Source organism: Macaca fascicularis, chromosome 14 (assembly GCF_037993035.2).
Source record: "Macaca fascicularis isolate 582-1 chromosome 14, T2T-MFA8v1.1".
Classification (NCBI taxonomy): domain Eukaryota; kingdom Metazoa; phylum Chordata; class Mammalia; order Primates; family Cercopithecidae; genus Macaca; species Macaca fascicularis.
In genome coordinates this window covers 71,725,207-71,744,815 of record NC_088388.1, presented here as the reverse complement: position 1 = coordinate 71,744,815, position 19,609 = coordinate 71,725,207, and the positions used below count along the sequence as shown (strand labels likewise).

General features: G+C 39.6%; 1 protein-coding gene and 1 pseudogene across 7 annotated transcripts in view; one reads left to right on the top strand and one right to left on the bottom strand.

Annotated features, from left to right (window-relative positions):
- The window catches only part of FCHSD2 (FCH and double SH3 domains 2), a 330,965-nt gene that overhangs the window by 226,254 nt on the left and 85,102 nt on the right, over positions 1–19,609 (top strand). For all 7 annotated transcript variants that reach the window (XM_074014646.1, XM_074014645.1, XM_065529595.2 and 4 more), the window contains one exon: positions 18,823–18,945. In XM_074014646.1, the coding sequence (XP_073870747.1) occupies positions 18,823–18,945 (123 nt within the window). The remainder of the gene's footprint in view (positions 1–18,822; positions 18,946–19,609) is intronic.
- On the bottom strand, positions 353–1,070 carry LOC102122187 (large ribosomal subunit protein eL15-like; annotated as a pseudogene).

Here is a 19,609-nt window from a genome sequence, read left to right as displayed (position 1 = left end):
AACAAAACAATTAATGATAAAGTAATAATAAGTAATAATATATTAATAGAGTTGGAGTCTATATTTTATACTAAGCAAATTGACATCCAACATAATTTATAATTTATATTTTTATAAATATAAAAATTATATAAATTATAATTTAAGTACAGTTTTTATATCCTCTTAGATACTATTTTGGACATGTGGGATTCAGTGACTGTTAGCAAAGGTTTTTATTTGAGGCCATTCATTAATTCATAATTTAACAAATATTTACTGTCATTCTATGTGTCATTTACTGGGGACACATAGTGAACAAGACTCATGTGGCCTCTGGTCCCTTGAAGGAGAATAAAAATATGAAAATAGCTTATTTATTTATTTTTTTGACTGTCCTAAATTGTTTATTAGGTATGAATTTTACAAACTTTACTTATATTAGTGGTAACGGTGGAGCTGGAGAGTATTGCACCTTCTCTAAGCTGCCCGGTGAGAACCACCAATAGCGTGGTGGAACTTAATGGCCCTTTCCAAGCCCATGGCTCTTTTGGCCTGTAGATGTCAGCCCATGCATCTCCCTGTGCTTGTGGACTGGTTTGGTGATTCATTGGGTGTCAGGATTTCTTCTGATAGCTTTATGGAATGGATAAATGAGGATAACCTCAAAAAACTTGTGTGTGGAATCTTCACCATCCCAGTAAGAATTCAGGACTCTCAGAGCCCCACAGTGGTGTCCAGCTCACTCCTCTGCAACGAACTGAAGGCTTCAGGCAAACTTTAGCTGGTTAACACCATGATGAACAGGCTTGCCGTTAGTCACACCCTTAGGAACTGGGCGTTTTCGGCCACCACGGCGAACACGAATCCTATATATAATGTAACCTTGCTTGGCCTTGCAGCCCGGTCGGCGCACTTTATCAGGCTGGGTGGGGTGGGGAGCCCTGTGGAGAGCAGAGAGCTGGTCAGGCAGCAGCTGACCCTCAGAAGAAAGTGCATGATGTGAGACTGCTTCTTTCTCCATAGCTCCTGGATGTGTGGGTATGCACCCATCTTGGCTTACCTGATGGCTACCGCCAGACAGAAAGGAAAATAACTTATTTACTGACTATTTATTGCCACATATTATACTAACCTCCTTACATATATTATTTCTTTTAATATTAAAAAAATACTTGGTAACTGCATTTTAGAGACTAACATGTTTCTAGTCAAACCTGTTTACATCAACTAAAATACTAACATGCTTTATAAAAGGCCCTTCAGTATTGAAAGTGTGATTTGTGGTAAGCATAATATAAACACACAAAGCCCCATTTAGATATTGTGAGGCTTTCGGTATTTAGAATCTTGGTAGTGATGAGTTTAAAAGGCTAAGGATGATGGCAAAGGTGATTCCAACTTGGGGCTGAATTTTATTTGTCCTGCTTCTATGAAATTAGACCCAAGAGTCACCTATGGTAGGCCATAAATGCCTTTTCAATTTGGATTTGCTTGCATTTTCTACACAGGCTATATAGCACTGCCGCATAAAACACTAGGGGCTCTTGCCAGAGGGGACTGTACAAGCAGATGTTCTCGAAGAAACTCCCTGGAACGTTACTACTGAGTTATAGAAAGAGCCATCAAGGCCAGGCATGGTAGCTCACGCCTGTAATCCCAACACTTGAGAGGCCAAGGTGGGCAGATCACTTGAGGTCAGGAGTTCGAGACCAGCCTGACAAACATGGTGAAACCCCATCTCTACTAAAAATACAAAAATTAGCTGAGTGTCTTGGTGGGCACCTGTAATCCCAGCTGCTTGAGAGGCTGAGGCATGAGAATCACTTGAACCCAGGAGGCAGGGATTGCGGTGAGCCTAGATTGTACCACTACACTCCAGCCTGGGTGACAGAGCAAGACCCCGTCTCAAAAAGAAAAAAGGAAAAGAAAGAGCCATCAACTGTCTTCAAAGATTTCCTATAAGCCAGAGAATTTTCTCAGTGATCAAATTCTAACCGAGAAACTGAAATATATTCATCAAACAGGCAGCTTTTAACATCTAAATAAATCTCTATAACTCTCTAGAGAAAATTAAGTTATAATTGTGGATACCATTAAACTGTGGAACACGGAAGTTGAAACTTAATTTTTGTTTAATAATTAAAAAGCCATTCCTTAGAAAGGTTTGTGAGACCCAATTTGTTGCCACCACAATCTTACTGACTGGGGGGAAAATGCTTGGTTATAATTTTTAGGGGGGAATTACTGTCATGCTGCTGAGAAGTGGATCCTGTCTTTCTTGACCTTCCTTCCTTCCTGATGTCCTTTGCTAATGTTTTTTTCTGTGATTCAACTATTGCTGAGCACAGCACAAGTTTTTGCTGGAATTGACTTTAGAATGGACATGTGAGTGTTTATAATAAGGAAACAGATTCTTTTTTTCATAGGCTCTGTTCTTGAAAGATTTGATATTCTGAATAACCATATACCCCCAAAAAAGTACAGTTTGGCTACTGTATTAAAATTTGAAAATATCCCACATCGTTTAGTAGCTCAGAGGCCACTTTTATTATGTAAAGATCAAAACTTCTGTGACTTTATCCTTATTATATTTTTTTAGAAAATATTTATAATCTTAAATCAGCTTTAGAGTGTAATTCAGAAACCATTTTAAAACCAAATGAATTTATTAAGAAAACAAAAATCAAAATGATAAGTTAGTCTTGGATTGGCTTGATAATGATTTTTTTCAGTAGTTTAGAACTGAACTATTCTGTTAATGAAAACTGTGACTAATGTAATTCTGAAGGACTTTCAAGACAGGTTCCTTTCCACTGTTTCTGTAGAATACAAGTAAAAGAATGATGAAAATTGACCCTCTCCAGACAAACCTATAGAGACTTCCACTACTTGCTAGAAGATGCCTAAGCTTCTCCATCTGGTGAGATGCTATGATCTGCTCGCCTCTCATTCTGTCAGGAAAAGGACACCCTGCAAATCCCTCACTTGTTTTGCTGGCTGTGGGCATACCTAGACACCAGCAAGGAAGAGAATAGAAGGCAAATTCTCCCCAAACCGGCTACTGCTTTGAATACCTTTAACTATCCTAGACCCTTCTTGTCTCGATCTTTGAAACTTTCTCAGTTCTTCTAGCTATGCCAGGTTTCTTGAACTTCTGCTAATAGCCTTGTCTAATAGTCTCAACTGGCTGACATAAAATTCAAGTATAAATCTCGAGAATCACTTGAACCCAGGAGACAGAGGTTGCAGTAAGCCGAGATCGCGCCATTGCACTCCAGTCTGGGCAACAAGAGCAAAACTCCATCTCAAAAAAAAAACCACAAAAAACTCCTTCGTAATCTGCATAATACTGCCCCAGTCTTACCTTCAGCACTCTTCATTTATTTACTGCAGGTAACTAAATTCTGCCATTGAGGGTGCTGGGGATGTATTTTCCTACCTGGAATGCTTTCCTCCTATCTCAATTCGTGTCATACTCCTTAGACATACTCCTTAGAGACATACTCCCTGAAAACTCCAGCCAGCATTATTCTGTTGTTTCCCTTAACATTCAGACATAGCGCTTACTCTTATTTTAAATTATATTAACAGCTACATTATTCTTTGTTTCACGTATTTTATCTTATGTTCTGTATTTCCCATGGTGCCTAGCATAATTGGTTGCACTCAGACATTATTTCCTATAGAAAATCATTTTTAAACCCTCATGTTTGTCTAGGTGCCTCTCTTCTAGCACCCTGTATAATTGAAATTATCCTGTGTTACATTTTTGTTTCCACTGCTTGCCCAGGTTCTCATGGTTATGTATTCAAAAGCACATAGACAAACAGAGTTAATGCTTAGCATAGTTCTTGGCACGGAGAAGGTTCTAAAAACATATTTTGGCCAGGCCCAGTGGCTCACGTCTGTAATCCCAGCACTTTGGGAGGCTGAGGTGGGCGGATCACGAGGTCAGGAGATCGAGACCATGCTGGCTAAAACGGTGAAACGCCATCTCTACTAAAAATACAAAAAAGTACCCAGGCGTGGTGGCAGGCACCTGTAGTCCCAGCTAATCGGGAGGCTGAGGCAGGAGAATGGTGTGAACCCGGGAGGCGGAGCTTGCTGTGAGCCAAGATTGTGCCACTGCACTCCAGCCTGGGTGACAGCGAGACTCCGTCTCAAAAAAAAAAAAAAAAAATATATATATATATATATATATATATATATCAAACTGAATTTTTGAATATAATTATTACTGTGCTTATCGTAAGGTTTTTTTGTCATAATATCCTGAGTTGCATAGATAAGGCAGGTGCAAAGAAATTTAGCTGTCAGGCTGGGCGCTGTGGCTCATGCCTGTAGTCCTAGAACTTTGAGAGGCCAAGGCAGGCGTTGAGCTTAGGAGTTCGAGACCAGCTTGGGCAGCATGGTAAAACCTTGTCTTTAAAAATATAAGATAAGGCCAGACTCAGTGGCTCACGCCGATAATCCCAGCACTTTGGGAGGCCGAGGCAGGCGGATCACAAGGTGAAGCGATTGAGACCATCCTGGCCAACATGGTGAAACCCCATTTCTACTAAAAATACAAAAATTAGCTGGGCATGGTGGCGCGCGCCTGTAGTCCCAGCTACTCGGGAGGCTGAGGCAGGAGAATCACTTGAACCCAGGATGCAGAGGTTGCAGTGAGCCAAGATGGCACCACTGCACTCCAGCCTGGCAACAGAGCAAGACTCCATCTCAAAAAAAATAATAAAATAAAAGAAATTTAAAAAGAAATTTAGCTATCATTTGTGAGTATACCATACATGTGAGATTGTTCCAGTTAAAGGCTGTCTTGGGGCTGTAAAGGACATGTCAAGCCATGTTTAATGCAACTGCCAGTTGTTATTTTAGAAGAGAGCAATGGAAACATCTAAAGAGATCAGATCTTGCCTTTCCGTTAATGGTCCCATATGTCCATGAAATGTATATTAACTCTTCCCTAAAATGTCAATGTAAGTAATACTTGAATTGGCCAGCATCAGAGATATTGTCTCCTGAACTAACACTAAGACTTTATATTTCTTTGTGCTAAATGCTTTCTGTCAGTTCAATACTTTGATGTCAAAAATGCACACAAAAGAGACCATTTAAATAATATGGCCAAAAGATGAATATAGGAAAATTCTCAGACTAAACTGAAATGCCAAGAATTTTTTTATTTGCAGCAATCATATTTACTGTCTAATATATACATTTTTCTGATTTAGATACCTAAATATCTAAACTTCTATTTTAGTTTCCCCAAAAGCCTTAAGAGTTCCTTCATCAAGCCTTTGGTCCTCTGGCTCTGTCTTCCTCCAGCTATGCAACTGTGTTCATATTCTGTTCTTTATCAGGACCGCAGCTAAGGAAGAACTCCTCTTTGCTATCGGATGGCATGGTTGGAGAGCAGAAATCTGCTATTTAAATGTTTAATTTTTAACAAGATTATGAAGCATGTAAAGAAATGGGAATATATAGCCCATACACAGGAAAAAAAGGAGACAAGGGAAACTGTCTCCAAGGAAGTTCATACATTGGACTTACTAGACAAAGATTTTAAATTGCCGATTTTTAATATATATCAAAGAGCTAAGGAAACCATCTCTGAAGAACTGAAGGAAAGTATGAGAATGATATCTCACCAAATAAAGAATATCATCAAAGAGATACAAATTATGAAAAGGAATCAAATAGAAATTCTGGAGTTAAAAATACAATAACTGAAATAAAGATATACTAAAAGTGTTCAGCAGCAAAGTTAAGTTGGCAGAAGGGAGAAGCTGAATTTAAAGGTCAGTCAATTGAGATTCTTTTTTAAAAATTGTTATTTCTTTTCTAAATTAGAGATGGAGTCTTGCTATGTTGACCACGCTGGTCTCCAACTCCTGGCCTCAAGCAAGCCTCCCATCTTGGCCTTCTAAAGTACTGGGATTACAGGCATGAGCCATGGCGCGTGGTCAAGATTCTTGAGTTTGACAAAATCACACTGATAATTCCCAGGCAACCATGCCAAAATATATAGTAAAAGAAACAAGGGAATTAAAATGGTACATAGAAAATATTGATTTAACAGACCTCTTAAGAAGATGCTATGTTTTAATTATTTTATAGTTAAGGTAACAGACTTAGAGCATTTCTACTGCTCAAGTACATAATAGAGTCAGACTCAAAAACCAAGTCTGTAATCAAAATTCCCTACTATAGTCTTACAAGGGAGATAGATGAAATTCTCTGGTAGAATATAGAAATGGTTAAGCCCTATTATTTTAATAACCATCATTTACACATACCACACTCTTATGATTCTGTCAGATAAGGAATGGAAAGCTCAAGAATGGTCAATGTCTTCCCAGAGTGATGGTTGCTAGTGAGTGGTAGAACTGGGGTTTGAATGAAAGTATATATCGTTCAAGGTTTTCTACTGCCCATGCTGTTTTGAGATGGCAACCTAAATATTATGTGGTTTTAGCACACTCACAACTAGGTCAGCATAAGTAGTACAGCAGATCTTTTTCAGGCATCTGACTTATCTTGCATGCTAGTAGTAATGCAAGAGGATAACACAAACTTTACAGAAAAACAGCATTGAAATTTTCCTTTCCTGGTTTTGTAATTTACAGACATAAACTTCCTTATTTGTTTCCTCTTTCACAGAACCTGAAGTAACCTAAAGTAACTCTGCTTTTAAATAAAACAACCACATAAAAAATTAGGTGATATGTTTCAGATTTTACTTTATATCAATTGACAAATTCAACTACATATGAAGATATTTACAGTAATGTAAATAGAGCCCAGTACTTGTTTTGATTTCTTTAAATTTGTAGAAAGCTCCTTTCTCTTTTTAACCTGATTAGGTGTAGCTTGGGGTCTTCTGAAAAAGATAAACAAAAGCAAGAGGCAATCAGTGTTTTCTTCCAATATCAGCAAAGAAAGACTGTAGAATTTCATGATTTAATTTTAAGACAACTCACATTTACCATCATCTTCATATTTATATCCTTGACGTTTACCAAAGGCTATTTTAGAAATGCCCATTGCTCTTAGAAAAGAAGAGTTTGTTTTTCTAGGCTGCATTAAGGAAACTCAAGGGATTTCAGCATAACTTTATTGCTAAAGAATCTGTGCCCTTCCTGGATCTAAATAAGGAGGGGACTGTTTAAAGTTCTTCCTTTAGGGGAAATTACATCAAATGCTTAGGAAAATGACCCATTTTCCCTCCTAATTCATCATAATCTTCTTCAAACAAGTTCTGGGACGTTTACACTTTGCTGTAAAATAAATGTTCGGTGGAGCATTCCAGATTTCTAAGTTTCTGAATTTGTCCTTAGAATATTCCTTTTTTTTTTTTCTTCACTATTTTGAGTATTTAACATTATGAGTTTGGGAGTTGGGGTTCTGAACTCAACTGATTTTAGGGATCAAGTAGGTCAAATGAATAAAGAGGGCAGAGGTAATGTGTAAGGGACTGTGTGGCCTAATAGCTACCTGGAAAGAACGTGGCTGCTTAAAGGCATTCAAATTCAATTGTTTAAAAACATTGCTGGGTCATTAAAACATATGGCTGGTCAAAGGTCCCATGGTTTCTCAGTTTCTCAATTATTACAGAATTATTCCCCTAAAAATTTGTATCAAATAGTCAAAAAGTTTGGCTATTTTTTTAAAGTATATTTGGATAAATTACCTACCAAGTTTTTGCATATTGGAAACCACCAAGGAGTTCATACTGCCAGATTAACTCACATTTATATAAACCTTGAAAGAATGCTTATCCTGCCATTTCTGAGCATACATATGTGAATTCTATCATTGATTAAGAAATTTACGGCCAAGGGCAGCAGCTCATGCCTATGATCCCAGCACTTTGGGAGGCCGAGGCAAGTGGATTACCTGAGGTCAGGAGTTTGAGACCAGCCTGGCCAACATAGTGAAACTTCGTCTCTACTTTAAAAAATACAAAAATTAGCCAGGTGTGGTGGTGTGCACCTGTAATCCCAGCTACTCGGGAGGCTGGGCCAGGAGAATCTCTTGAACCTGGGAGGTGGAGGTTGTAGTGAGCCGAGATGGTGCCACTGCACACCAGCCTGAGCGACAGAGTAAGACTCCGTCTCACAAACAAACAAACAAACAAACAAAAAGCATGGCTCTTCACACAGGTCTCTTTGAATTGAAATTTGTGCGTATCTGTTCACTTAAACAAACAAGTGTACTTTAAGAACATTCTTGTGCTTTGCTCATTTAAATGTAAAATGCTAGACAAGATACAGATGCATCTTCATCATACGTGCCCTTCTCAAACTGTTATTGTTATGATACTTTTATGATTTGTTGTAAGCTTTAAATAGCTCTTTTTTTTTTTTTTTTTTTTTGAGACAGCATCTTACTCTGTTGCCCAGGCTGGAGTGCAGTGGCGTGATCATGGCTCACTGTAGCCTCAACCTCCCGGGCTCAGGCAGTCCTCCTACCTCAGCCTCCTGAATAGCTGGGACTACAGCCACATACTACCACACCTGGCTAATTTTTGTATTCTTTGTAGAGATGGAGTCTTGCTATGTTGCCCAAGTTAGTCCTGAACTCCTGGGCTCAAGTGATACACCCACTTAAGCCTCCAAAAGTGTTGGAATTACAGGCATGAGCCACTGTACCTGGCAATAAATAGTTTTTACTTTACTTTAAATTTGTAAGAAATGTATGCAACTTTTGGGTTGTATTTGCAATTCAGCTTTGACATGAAAATTGTCTACTTTAAGCTTTGAGATCTATTTAATTGAAGAGAACCAGGAATAGTAAGGCAAGCAATTGAATTATTATTACTTGCAATTAATTGTCCATGTGAGTCAACTTTTTTTCCTTACAATGCAACCAAAAGACACAATTTGGATATGGCTAATATAAGTTGGGTATCATTTATTACTCTTTAGTAAAAAGTCTTTTGATTGCAAATAACAATGACCCAGTCAAAGTAGCTTAGGCAAAACAGAGGAATTTGTTGGCTCAGGTAACCAGATCACAGAAAGGATGAGATGGTGCTTGCTCAAGAACTACCCAATTCAAGGACACTGCCCCTGTCCTCTGTCCACCATTCCCATCTTCACTTTGCCAAATTTCTCATCACTGCTTTTCTCTGTGAGTTGGTTTAATTCTTTCCCACTACAGGTAGGCACTATCTGCTTGCTAGGAAGAATAACCATTTGGTGGGAAGGAGAGGCCATTTTGGACTAATCTTTCAGCATCTATCCCAGGGATGACCTAATTTAGGTCAAGGGACCACCTCCGCCCAGTAATTAGGGGCAGAGGACAGTGGTTTGAGGTTGTGTCTTGCATATCTGCCTACCCTGCAAGTTTATCCCTGAGGTCAGGAGAGCAGGATCTGTTGCTAGAAGAAAGAAGGCTTACAAGGTTATATATATTTTATGTCTTGGAATTCCACATAAAAAGATGCCACTACTGAAAATATTTGAAAATTACTGAATTAGAGTTTTGTGAAATCAGTTACTCCTTTAACTTGTATACAGTTTTATAGATGTTAGGTAATATCATTAGATTTCTCAGTCATGGGGCTCAAGTATAGGTTTATTCATTTTTTGTAATCATGTGAATTCCGATTGGTGTTATTTATTGAACAGATATTTATTGAGCACTACCAGTATGCCAAACTCTATACTCAACACAGAAGATGGAATGGTAAACAGACCTGATGCCTCCCTTTATGGAACTTAAACAAAAAGAGGGACATACAAACAAATATCACCAGCATGAGGTTGTATGCTATGATCAGGAATTATGAAGCAAAAAGACAACAGAGATATCCAAGTAGATGATTAAGCGAAGATACTAAGACTGATAAGAGTGAGCCAGACCACAGGAGAGAAAGCAGAGAGTAGTCAAGGCAGAAGAAAAGAATGTGTGAAAGCACAGAGGCAAAAAAGGAATATTGGAGAAGCCAAAAACTGTGCATTGTAGAGAAAGTGTAATAGGGAAGGAGAACGGGGAGTGAGTAATAAGTGAAGAAGCTGAAGAGGTATGCCAAGTTCAGATAATGTGGTCCATAATGATTTTTTTAAAAGCCTTTTCCTAGATGTGATGGGTAGCCAGTGAACAATATAGAGCAGTCAAGTAAAATACACAATTTAGAAACATCCTCCTAGCTGCAGTGTGGAAATTAGTTGGTAAGAGGGAGAGTTGGATGCAGGGCAACAGGAGATTGCTGCAATAATCCGGATGAGACAGGATGACCAGAGGGGAGTAGCTGTGGAGATCAGGAGGAGGGGATGGGTTTGGTTAGTATTTAAGAAGTGGAATCAGTAAGATTTGGTCATTAACAGTATGTGGGGGATAAGACGGAGGGAAAAGTAAATCTTGACTTCCAGCTTTCTGCCACAGGCAGGCAAGTGAATAGTGGCATCACACACTGAGGAACCCAAAAAGAAAAGCAGGTGGAAAAGAGAATGATTCAGTCTAAGAGGCAGTTTGATGCACAGGTTTGAAAGTCAGAGGAGGGAAGTAGTGTCTAGTCAAAATATAAGTCAGTCTGATAAAAATTTAAAACAACAATGAAACAAGAACATTGACCCAGAACACTATTGCAAGATCTTGTGAAGAATATATGCATAGCCACCTGATCTTGTCTGTTTGTCTGTGCAATTCTATTTGATAGCTGTTTGTTGGATACTGTTATGCAAGATGTAAGAAGAGTTTTTTGTTTTTTTGAGACAGAGTCTTGCTCTGTCACCCAGACTAGAGTGCAGTGGCGCGATCTCGGCTCAGTGCAAGCTCCACCTCCCAGGTTCAAGCAATTCTCCTAACTCAACCTCCCGAGTAGCTGGGATTACAGGTGCCTGCCACTGCGCCTGGCTAATTTTTGTATTTTTAGTAGAGATGGGGTTTCACCATCTTGGCCAGGCTGGTCTCGAGCTCCTGACCTCGTGATCCACCCGCCTCGGCCTCCAGAAGTGCTGGGATTACGGGCGTGAGCCACCATGCATGGCCAGAAGATTTTTAAAAATTAGAAATTATTTTTTTTAATTGTTTTTTAAATTTTTTATTTTATTAAAAAAAAAAAAATTTAAGGCTGGGCATGGTGGCTCACACCTGTATTCCCAGCACTTTAGGAGGCTGAGGCAGATGGATCACTTGAGGTCTGGAGCTCAAGACCAGCCTGATCCATGAACATGGTGAAACCTCATCTTTACTAAAAAAATAAATAAATAAAAATTAAAAAAATAAATAAATTAGTTGTGCATGGTGGTGCAAGCCTATAATAACAGCTATTCAGGAGGCTGAGATAGGAGAATCACTTGAATCTGGGAGGCAGAGGTTGCAGTGAGCCCTGATTGCACCACTGCACTCCAGTCTAGGCGACACAGCGAGACTCCCTTTCAAAAAAAAAAATTTTTGTGGGTACATAGTAGGTGTATATATATATATTTGCGAGGCACATGAGATGTTTTGATACAGGCATGCAGTGTGAAATAAGCACATCATGGGAAGTGGGGTATCCATCCCCTCAAGCATTTGTCACTTGAGTTACAATCAAATTACACTCTTAAGTTATTTTAAAATGTACAATTATGATTGACTATAGTCACCCTATTATGCTATCAAATAGTAGGTCTTATTCTATTCTTTCGTACCCGTTAGTCATCCCTCCCTCCTCCTCAACCCCTGCTACCCTTTAAAAATTAAAAAGTTGTGTCAGTCTGAATAGTTACATTTTGTTGTTTTGTTTTTGAGACAGAGTCTCACTCTGTCACCCAGGCTGGAGTGCAGTGGCACGATCTTGGCTTACTGTAGCCTCCCTCCCAGGTTCTAGCAATTCTCATGCGTCAGCCTCCCAAATAGTTAGGACTATGGATGGGCACCACCACGCCCAGCTAATTCTTGTATGGTAGAGATAGGGTTTTACCTTGTTGGTGAGGCTGGTTACAAACTCCTGTCCTCAGGTGATCCGCCTGATCCCAAACTGCTGGGATTACAGGTATGAGCCACCACGCCCAGCCAATGACATTATTGAAGTCAAAGAAAATACAGAGATGAATCTCTAAATAAAAAATGTTTTATTTGGAAAACAAGAGTTGCATTTTGGGACATGCACACAGATTGGGTGATCTTCATTATGTCCAAAGAACAAAGAGAAGGTTGGCACTAGTAAAGTTTTGGGGAGCTGGCAAGCTCTGATTGGTGAGAGACAGAAGTGGGTAGTCTTAGAGTGACAACAGATTGTTTCAGTAGCTATTAGATAATACTGGTTTCAGGTTACCACAGGCAGTTTCAGCAGTGGGCTTGCAGAGAATTACATTCATAAAGCAACATTATATGCCCTAAGTGCTTTTTCCTCCTGGCCTCTCAATTGATTTAGTTGGATATGACAAGAATGACCCAATTTTTATAATCAACTTTCACAACATATTATTTTTTTCATCATAATAAAGATGACCCAGTTAAGATAAATGCCTCATTCTCTACTTCACTCTCAAAATGTTTCTTTGGTACTTTCCCTCTTATACAACTGGGGTCTGCTTTTGTAGCCCAGACCCTTCTCAGTTTGATTCATTTCAATAATCATTTATTAGAGGCCTTCTCTGCTAAGGATAGGATAAAGGGAAGAAAGTGCTGCCTGTTCTTAAGGAATTAAGGGTCTTTTGGGAAAATCTGACATGTGTATAAACGGTTTTAATGTAGTGTTTTAAATATTATGATGGGGAGTTTGTAAAAAGCGTTTTCAAGCTCTTTGGTTCTATTTTTGGGACTATTTCTATTCTAATCATTGGCTTTTTAATCAAATTGCATATAAATATTTATGCAATCTGCCTTCTAATCACAAACCATGTTAAGACAGTACTATCCAGAATTGCTTTGAACTTCATCTCTAGATGCTGTCATTGGTTCAGACAATTGCAGTTTAAGGCAGGGGGCTGGAGCAAATCATAGGGTTTTCATCTACTTCCTGTGCTTTGAATTCCAACTATTTCTTAATTTTTGTATCTCCTGCATTAACTCTATGCACACTAGCAGTAATTCACCCAGGCCAGAAGGCCTCCAGCTATCTTACCCACCAGAAAATGAGTTCATGTGCAGGTTAATGAGTATCACAGCCTTGCAAAGGTGGTAATTAAAATTCAGGGAATTCTGGGTGTTGAATAGCTGAAAAAGATATTTTAAGATTAATCTCCGTTGAAAAAGGTTTCTGATCACTTGGGCCTCCTCTCACCTACTTAAATAAGATTCAATCCATGATTTGCAATAATACCCATATAGCACATAGAAGAATATTGTGAGAACGCTAAGGAAGAGCTAGTTGAGTCAGTTTTGTAAAGCACTGGGAACTCGGTAAGCCATTAGTAAATGTTAGTTGCCTGTGTTAACCATCGTTATTATTATCATTTAAGTGGAAGAGAATGGGGGAAGGACATTCTAGGCCAAGAGAGTAACTTCATTGGAAACATGAAAGTGAATGTCATTTTCCAAAATGACTCAGTATAGTTGGGATGTAGAGTGTAATGCAGAGAACAGTGATGAGAGATGGTGCTAATGAGAGAGAGTTATGTTGGGACCAGATTGTAAAGAATCTTCAATGCCTGCTGAAGAATTTCTACTTTGCAAAATATACAGTGGGAGCCACTGAAAAAAATTTTGTGGAATTTTTTCCCTAATATGATATTCAGGTTTTCTTTATGCTTTTTTATGAAAAATTTCCAACACACACTGAAGAAAAAAAAAGGCAGTATAATGACCCCCATGTACTCATTACCCAATATGTGGCCAATGCATTGATGATTTTAAAGCAAGGCAAGAAAGACTAACATTGTACCACATCCTTTACCTTATTTAATCTTCACTATGTCCTGTAGAGTATGTGGTACTCCCACTTTCCCTAATTATAAATGAGAAGACCATCAACATGATAAAGTAAGTAAAAGCTCTGGGATTCTAACCTACATCCAACTGATTTCAGAGCTCAAGCTCTTTCCTGTCTGGCATCTGAAGTAGAGCATGATTCCCAGTTGAAAACAGCTGCTGATCCATCTACAATAACAGTACCTATTGGTGCTCTTGACCCTATTCAGGATGGTAGGCTTCTCTGCCTGCAGCTACTCTACTTCCAGAGGGTCACCAGAATCTTAAGTCCACATAAATGCTCAACCTAGTCAGCTAAAGTAACTGTGCAGTCCAGTAATTTTCAAAGTATGGTTCCAGGCCAGTGGCAAGTTGTTAGAAAATGCAGACTCTTAGGGCCCACATTCAGCCTGCTGAATCAGAGACTCTGGGTGGGGCCCAGCAATTTGTGTTTCTGTTTTTTTAAGCAGACTTTATTGTTTAGAGCAGTTTTAGTTCCACAGCAAAATTCAACAGAAGGTACAGAGATTTCCCTTACACTTCCTTCCCCTACATACAATTCCTCCCACTATCAACATCCCCCATCAGAGTGGCACATTTATTACAATTGATGAACATACATTGACACCATCATCATCACCCCAAATTCATAGTTTACATTAGGGTTCATTCTTTGTATTGTACATTATCAGTTTAGACAAATGTATAATGACATGTATCCACCATTGTAGTATCATACAGAATAGCCTCACTGCTCTGAAACAATCTGTGCTTTTATAAGCTCTGCAGTGATTCTTAGGCATACTTAAAGTTGGTTTAGTTAGACCATAGAAAATGGAAGACAGCTCATATCTGAAGGATCTTCCTTACTCTTAAAGGCTTACAGAGTTTTTTGCCTACCCAGAAAAGAAGAGAGGGCAGGACTGAAATACATTTGTGCTTGTGAACTGTTAAGATAGTAAAAACTAGGATTTATTACTATTAAGTAGGGATTTACCTTTTTTAAAAGAATGGTTCAAATCCCTGTTGGAAGTAAATCTTTTTCATATAAGTAGTTAGGTACTACTAGTGCACCAAGTTGCCATTTTTTAACTCTTTTATGTTAAATAATGCACATCTGTATAATTCTGGTTGATATTCTGCCAACGTAAGTGAAGAAAGATGCTTCTACATCAAATTCAAAACTATCAACAAAAGTTCAGTATATCTAATCAGCCTCCTTTTGTTACGGGATCTCTGGGGTACCAGTTTTTCTGGCTAGAAACCTCTGTGGCCATGGCGCCTTTGCCCGAGTTCTTGTCCTGTGTCCAGGAAGTATGAGGTAGGCAGACAAGTGAAGGGTAAAGAAGAAGAGTTTTATTTACTGTTGGAGCAGCTCAGAGGAGTGGGTAGCTCCTCCCTGTAGGCATATCGTCCCTTGGAGTGTCAGGTCTCAGCAGAGAGGAGGCCCTGGAGAGGGTGGCTTTTCTCCACAGGCAAGTCATTCGGATGTCTCTGCAGGTCTCTGAAGCTCTCAGCAGAGAGAGTAGCTCCTCTTTGCTGGCAGGTTGTCTCTGCAGCTTTCAGTGGAGAGAGTGTTCCTCTCTGCAGCTGGCCTTCCCATCGTCTCCAGCTATTAGCAGAGAGAATACTCCTCTCTGCAACTGATCGTCCCATCCTCTCTCTGCCCTCTTCTTCCTCTGGCCATCCTCTGCCCTGCTCTGGCTGAGCCCAGGGCTTTTATGGACCTCAAAATGGGGGAAGTGTGTGCAGATTGGTCTATGGGCAGCCATGGGAAGGCCCAGAAGAGGGACCACCAGTCCCCACTCTGGTCTGCCGGACTGGCAGTCCAACCCCCAGTCTTCAGGCCGTCCGTGGCTTGAAGGTGGGGCCTTACTGGGAACCCACCCTCTTCTGCCCAGGACTCTGCCTCCCGCTGCTATTCAAGGCCCTAGGGCTCAGTCCCAACCCCGCTAATCGGAGTGGGCTCCAGAAGAGAGAGGCCAGGCAGCGGGAACAGACATCCCCAAGCCAGCAAGGGACAGGGGCAGGGGACCCTTCCTGGCCCTCCTCTGGGAACACAGGGAAGCTCGGATCCACAGCTGCAGTTTGGGCAGCTGTAGCCCCTCTCAGGAGGGTGGGGCTCCTGCCTGCTCCGTAGACCAGGAGGCCAGGGTCTGCAGCTGCAGTTTGGGCAACTGCAGTGGTACCTGGGGAGCTCCCATCCCAACTCAGAAGGGGCAGGGCTCCGGAGCCACTGGCTCCATGGAGTGTGCAGCCCCAGCAGTACTTCCCTGCTGTGGCCAGCATGATGGCAGCAGCCACTGCCATCACTTTGGTAAGGCTTTGGCAGCCATTTCGATAATCGTGTCTACTGGTGGACCCTGGGATACATGCGTCAGTTATTATCTCATGATGAGATAATATCTGTTTTATTGCTGAAGTGAAATATACTATAACAACAAATTACTTCTTAAATGTCTTTATAAAGTGTTTATAAATTTATTTATTTATTTATTCATTTATTTATTTATTTTAAAGACAGGGTCCCGGTCTGTTGCCCAGACTGGGGTGCAGTGGCACGATCATAGATCACTGCAGATTCAAATACTTGGGCTCAAACAGTCTTCCTGCCTCAGCCTCCCAAGTAGCTGAGATCATAGGCACATGTCACGGTACCCAGCTAGATTTTTTAAAGTAGGATTTAAGAAGCTGAGTGAAAGTATAATTCCTGATTTGTGATATACTTCTATCAAAATTAATAGTACATTGCCTTTAGTGAGAAATATCTATAATCAGAAATAATCCTGATTATAGTAAGGTCAAAAACAGAAGTACCAGCAGAACTTTGGTACTTTTTTTTTCAACTTTTTTCCTCCCTCTCACTCAGACCCATACAGCTAGCACAGAGCCCAGGCACAGTGGATACTGTTTATATTTTACTGAGATAATAGAAACTGTGTGGGTATTTGGTTCACCTTAAAATTCGTGCCTTTTTTTTTTTTTTTTTTTTTTTTTTGAGCTCATGATGCCTGTATTACCATTTGCTGTACTCAAATAAAATACTCCAGTGGTTTCCTGCCAAAGCATAATCATGTTATGATTGTCCACCAAGACCATTTCTAAGGCAGAAACCTTATATCAGAAGATGTTATATGTTTCTTTTTCTAAACAAGTTCAGGAAAAGTATGTCCTGATGTAGGAAATTTATTCAGACTTAACACCAGCAGTGTCTCTGGTGATGTTACATAATTACATGGAAATCATAGTAAAAATATTTGCAGTGCCTAAATTTGAAGTGCTCCATGGTGTCATCTAGTGGTGTAAGCACTATAGAAGGTGCAGCTTTATTACTCAGTGCTTTTGGGACAGAATTTGTGTATTTAAAAAAAAAAAAAAAACAAACAAACAAAAAAACATAGTAAAAGTTTAATGGAACAGCCAAACATAAGATACAATGGAAGACTTCCATTGAGGATTCTTAGATATAATACCAACACAGAAGCAACAAAAGAAAAATAGCTGGGCCAGGCATGGTGGCTCACGTCTGTAATCCCAGCACTTTGGGAGGCCAAGGTGGGCGGATCACGAGGTCAGGAGATCAAGACCATCCTGGCTAACACGGTGAAACCCCATCTCTACTAAAAATACAAAAATACAAACAAACAAACAACAACAAAAAAAAAACAGCCAGGTGTGGTAGCAGGCACCTGTAGTCCCAGCTACTTGGGAGACTGAGGCAGGAGAATGGTATGAACCTGGGAGGCAGAGCTTGCAGTGAGCCGAGATGGCGCTACTACACTCCAGCCTGGGGGACAGAGCAAGACTGTCTCAAGAAAAGAAAAAAAAAAGAAAAATAGCTAAGTTAGACTGCATCAAAATGTAAAACTTATAAGCCGGATGCAGTGGTGAGTGCCTATGGTCCTGGTGAGTGCCTGTGGTCCCAGCTATTTGGGAGGCTGAGACAGACGGATTACTGGAGCCCAGAAGTTTGAGTCCAGCCTTGGAAACATGACAAGACCTTATCTCATTTTTTTTAAAGTAAAACTTTTTTACATCAAAAGAAACTTTCAAGAAAGTGAAAAGACAGCCCATAAAATGGGAGAAAATATTTGTAAATAATACATGTTGTAAGAATCTAGTATCCAGAATATGTAACGGAGTCTTACAACCCAACAACAAAAAGACAACCTTATTTATTTATTTATTTATTTACTTACTTATTTACTTATTTACTTATTTACCGAGACTGAGTCTTGCTCTGTCACCCAGAGCTGGAGTTCAGTGGCACAAACTTGGCTCACTGCAACCTCCGCCTCCCGGGTTCAAACAGTTCTCCTGCCTCAGCCTCCCGAGAAGCTGGGACTACAGGCGCCCGCCACCACACCTGGCTAATTCTTTTGTATTTTTAGTAGAGACGGGGTTTCACCATGTTCACCAGGATGGTCTCGATCTCCTGACCTTGTGATCCGCCCGCCTCGGCCTCCCAAAGTGCTGGGATTACAGGCGTGAGCTGCCGCGCCCGGCCCCACTTTTCTTTTTTTTAATATTTCTATTGTGTTTTTTCTGTCACTGCTGTTTAGTAAATATACATATACCAATGTATAATCCTACCAATAATGATAGGGGGAAAACGGAGGAAATTTATATTATAGAGTGTCTACTCTTTTCCAGGCACTGCACCTGCATCCTTTCACATTTATTATTTCACTTAACTCCTGCACCTAAGCAGATGAGCAAAGATCAGAACCCACGCATTTTGTCTCTAAGTTGTGTCCTGTTTTCCCACAGCTTTACCAATATTGGATCTTACCTCTTTTAGTTCTTGTTTATTGGAGAGATTCAACATTTTCTCAAGTGATTGTTAACTGTTCATATTTACTTACAATCTATATCTTTTGTCCATTTATTATTAATAATAGATTTTAAACTGAACATACCTACTTTTCTCATAGACAGAAGGTATCATGTGTCAAAGCTTTACTATAATTTTTTTTGCTTTTATTTACTCCATTACAGGCTCTTGATGGAAATGTGTATGATCATCTCAAGGATTATTTAATAGCCTTCAGCCGGACTGAGCTAGAAACATGTCAAGCTGTGCAGAACACATTCCAGTTTTTATTAGAAAACTCCAGCAAGGTAAGTTACCTTTGGTGCAACGTGTAGTGTTATCCAACTTAGAAGCTAAAGTATTTCTGCATACAAAGAAAATGAAGGTACCAGTGATATTAGAAGAATGCATTAACAGACAAATTTCCTGGTAACAGCATTCCTTCTAACAAAGTTGGAGGAGATTCTGTTCTCCTTTGTGATGAGTTGGTGAAGATGGCACCAAGGGCAAAAAGAGAGGTGATGATACAAGGTAGCTTAGAACATTGGCCCATTGCCATGTGCATTGCCTTTCAGAAAGGTTTAAACGTTTTATATTCTGCTCAAAATTTAAATGCACTCTGCTCACATGGGGGAAACAACAGGTCATGTGTCAGTACAAAGAGTATTAAAAGAGCACAAAGGGAAAAGGAGCATTTTGTAATTGTTAAAAAAACAACAATGTCTTGGTTTGTTTGTTTGTTTTTCAAATTAAGCCCTATTATCTATATGCTGTAATTCTTTGATAGCAGTCTTTTCATTTAAAAGTGTTGAGATCCATCAAGTTTGCTGACATGTCACATTGTATGCAGAGAAAATAAATGTAATGACTTTTCTTCAAGATTCGATAGATTAAAATGTTGTGCAGTCATGAAACTATCCATTGGAAGATAAATTGTTCCTGTGGTTACTAAATGTTTTTTGTCTGACAAAT